This window comes from Lucilia cuprina, chromosome 6, assembly GCF_022045245.1.
Source record: "Lucilia cuprina isolate Lc7/37 chromosome 6, ASM2204524v1, whole genome shotgun sequence".
NCBI lineage: Eukaryota > Metazoa > Arthropoda > Insecta > Diptera > Calliphoridae > Lucilia > Lucilia cuprina.
This window is the reverse complement of record NC_060954.1, coordinates 7,686,533-7,688,456: the sequence shown is the minus strand read 5'-3', so window position 1 is coordinate 7,688,456 and position 1,924 is coordinate 7,686,533. Positions and strand designations below refer to the sequence as shown.

At 31.8% G+C, this 1,924-nt stretch overlaps 1 protein-coding gene across 1 annotated transcript in view; it reads left to right on the top strand.

The window, feature by feature from the left end:
* Positions 1-1,679, top strand: part of LOC124421043 — a gene marked incomplete at its 5' end in the record, with an annotated part of 2,129 nt that extends 450 nt beyond the window's left edge. Inside the window, 2 exons of the mRNA XM_046955823.1 lie at positions 830-1,030; positions 1,092-1,679. Coding sequence (XP_046811779.1) covers positions 830-1,030; positions 1,092-1,679 — 789 coding nt within the window. The remainder of the gene's footprint in view (positions 1-829; positions 1,031-1,091) is intronic.
* Between the last annotated feature and the right edge of the window lie 245 nt (positions 1,680-1,924).

Below are 1,924 nucleotides of genomic sequence, written 5' to 3'. Positions count from 1 at the left end.
GAACTAGAACTGAACTAGAACTGAACTAGAACTGAACTAGAACTGAACTAGAACTGAACTAGAACTGAACTAGAACTGAACTAGAACTGAACTAGAACTGGACTAGGAACTGGACTAGAACTGAACTAGAACTGAAGTAGAACTGAACTAGAACTGAACACTGAACTAGAACTGAACTAGATCTGAACTAGAACTGAACTAGAACTGAACTATGTATTCTGAACTCTATTCTAGTATTTAAACTGGTTTATAGCCTTGACTATTGTCGAGTTTATAATCTGGACTTGAGTCTGGTGTATAGTTTAGTTAATAGTCAGGTAAATAGTCTAATCTATAGTCCGGAATATTATGTTATATTTACTAAGTATAGAATTGTCTATAGTCAAAACTATGTCCCTATATTTATTCTACTATTTACTATATAAAGTCCTGATTTCAATCTAGTTTTTATCACCTTTAACTGGCAACTTAGAGATTTATGCCAAATCACTATTGATAAAACGATTTTCAGAGATAAAATATAGGAGAGACGGTTAAAAAATCATTATCTCTAACTATATGTGACGTTAAGTAAAATACCGCCTAAATATTCATATATAAATAAATATATATATTTTCATAACAAAAGCAGCAAGTACACACTTAACACAGATTAAAATGGAAGCACGCCTAATCAGTGACGTTTCTTAGAATATATACTTATGTGTCAATATTAAACATATTAAACAATGAAATAAACAAATCAATTGATGAATTAATTGTAATTTAATAAGAATTGTTTGTTAGAGCAAATGATGGCACAACTAATTTTAAAACCAGGAAGTTATAGAAATATTTAATATTTTCTTACAGATATTATATGATTCACAATTGGTTTACTTTTATCCTGCTTACTCTATTGCCGGCCATATTTTTAATGGTAGGAAATACAGCCATTTTAATTGCCTTCTGCCAATGGACTAAACAAAGTAAAAAATGTCAAAGTAATTATGCCAATGCTAGCAATAAAAATGCCCAAAATCGCTATAAGGTAAATAAATAATTAAATGACTAAAAAATCGAATAATTACATGAAAATGTTTAACTTTCAGCATCAAATGAAACTAACCGTTACCATTATCATTGTCATAACACTTTATCTAGTGGGTGAGTTGCCCGCCCATTTAACCTCACGCAAAAGTGCCGTTAATCTACTTTATGGAGGTGATGTTTCGAAAGTAGATTTTAAAACCATGCAACGTTTAGAGGTCATATGCATAACGCTAAATGCCATACAACTTAGCATGAATATTATAGTATACGCTGTGATAAATCCCTCCTTTGTGCCAGAATTTTTTAATTGCCTTAAGGGTGCATCGGATGTCTGCTTTCGTTTTATGGGTTGTCTGGCCTTGGCCAGCTGTTGGCATAAAACTTGCAGTTCGCGAAAGAAGAAACATAAAAATTCAGAGTGTGCTAATAATGAGGGTCCAAATAATGTGAGTACCGATTTTAACGGTCATAGTTTGAGTGATATTCATTGTTATGAGGAGAACGAAAATGGACCAGATGAAAGCACTTTAGATGTGACGAGCCAGGGAAAAAGTGCGCGACAAGAGCTGGAAATTTCTGTTATATGTTTAGAAAATGTAAAGCAATCATTTGATAATCCTTCATTTAATTTAGAAATAGTAGAATAAAGAATAAAACTAATTTTCTGAAACTATTTTATTTGAGACTCTGATTAGGATTTTTTAAGTAATGCATAGAACTCGAACTAAACTAAAGCTGAATTAAAATTAAACTAGAACTGAACTAAACTGGAAATAGACTCGATTTGAACTAGAACTGAACTAGAACTGAACTAGAACTGAACTAGAACTGAACTAGAACTGAACTAGAACTGAACTAGAACTGAACTAGAACTAAACTAGAACTGAACTAG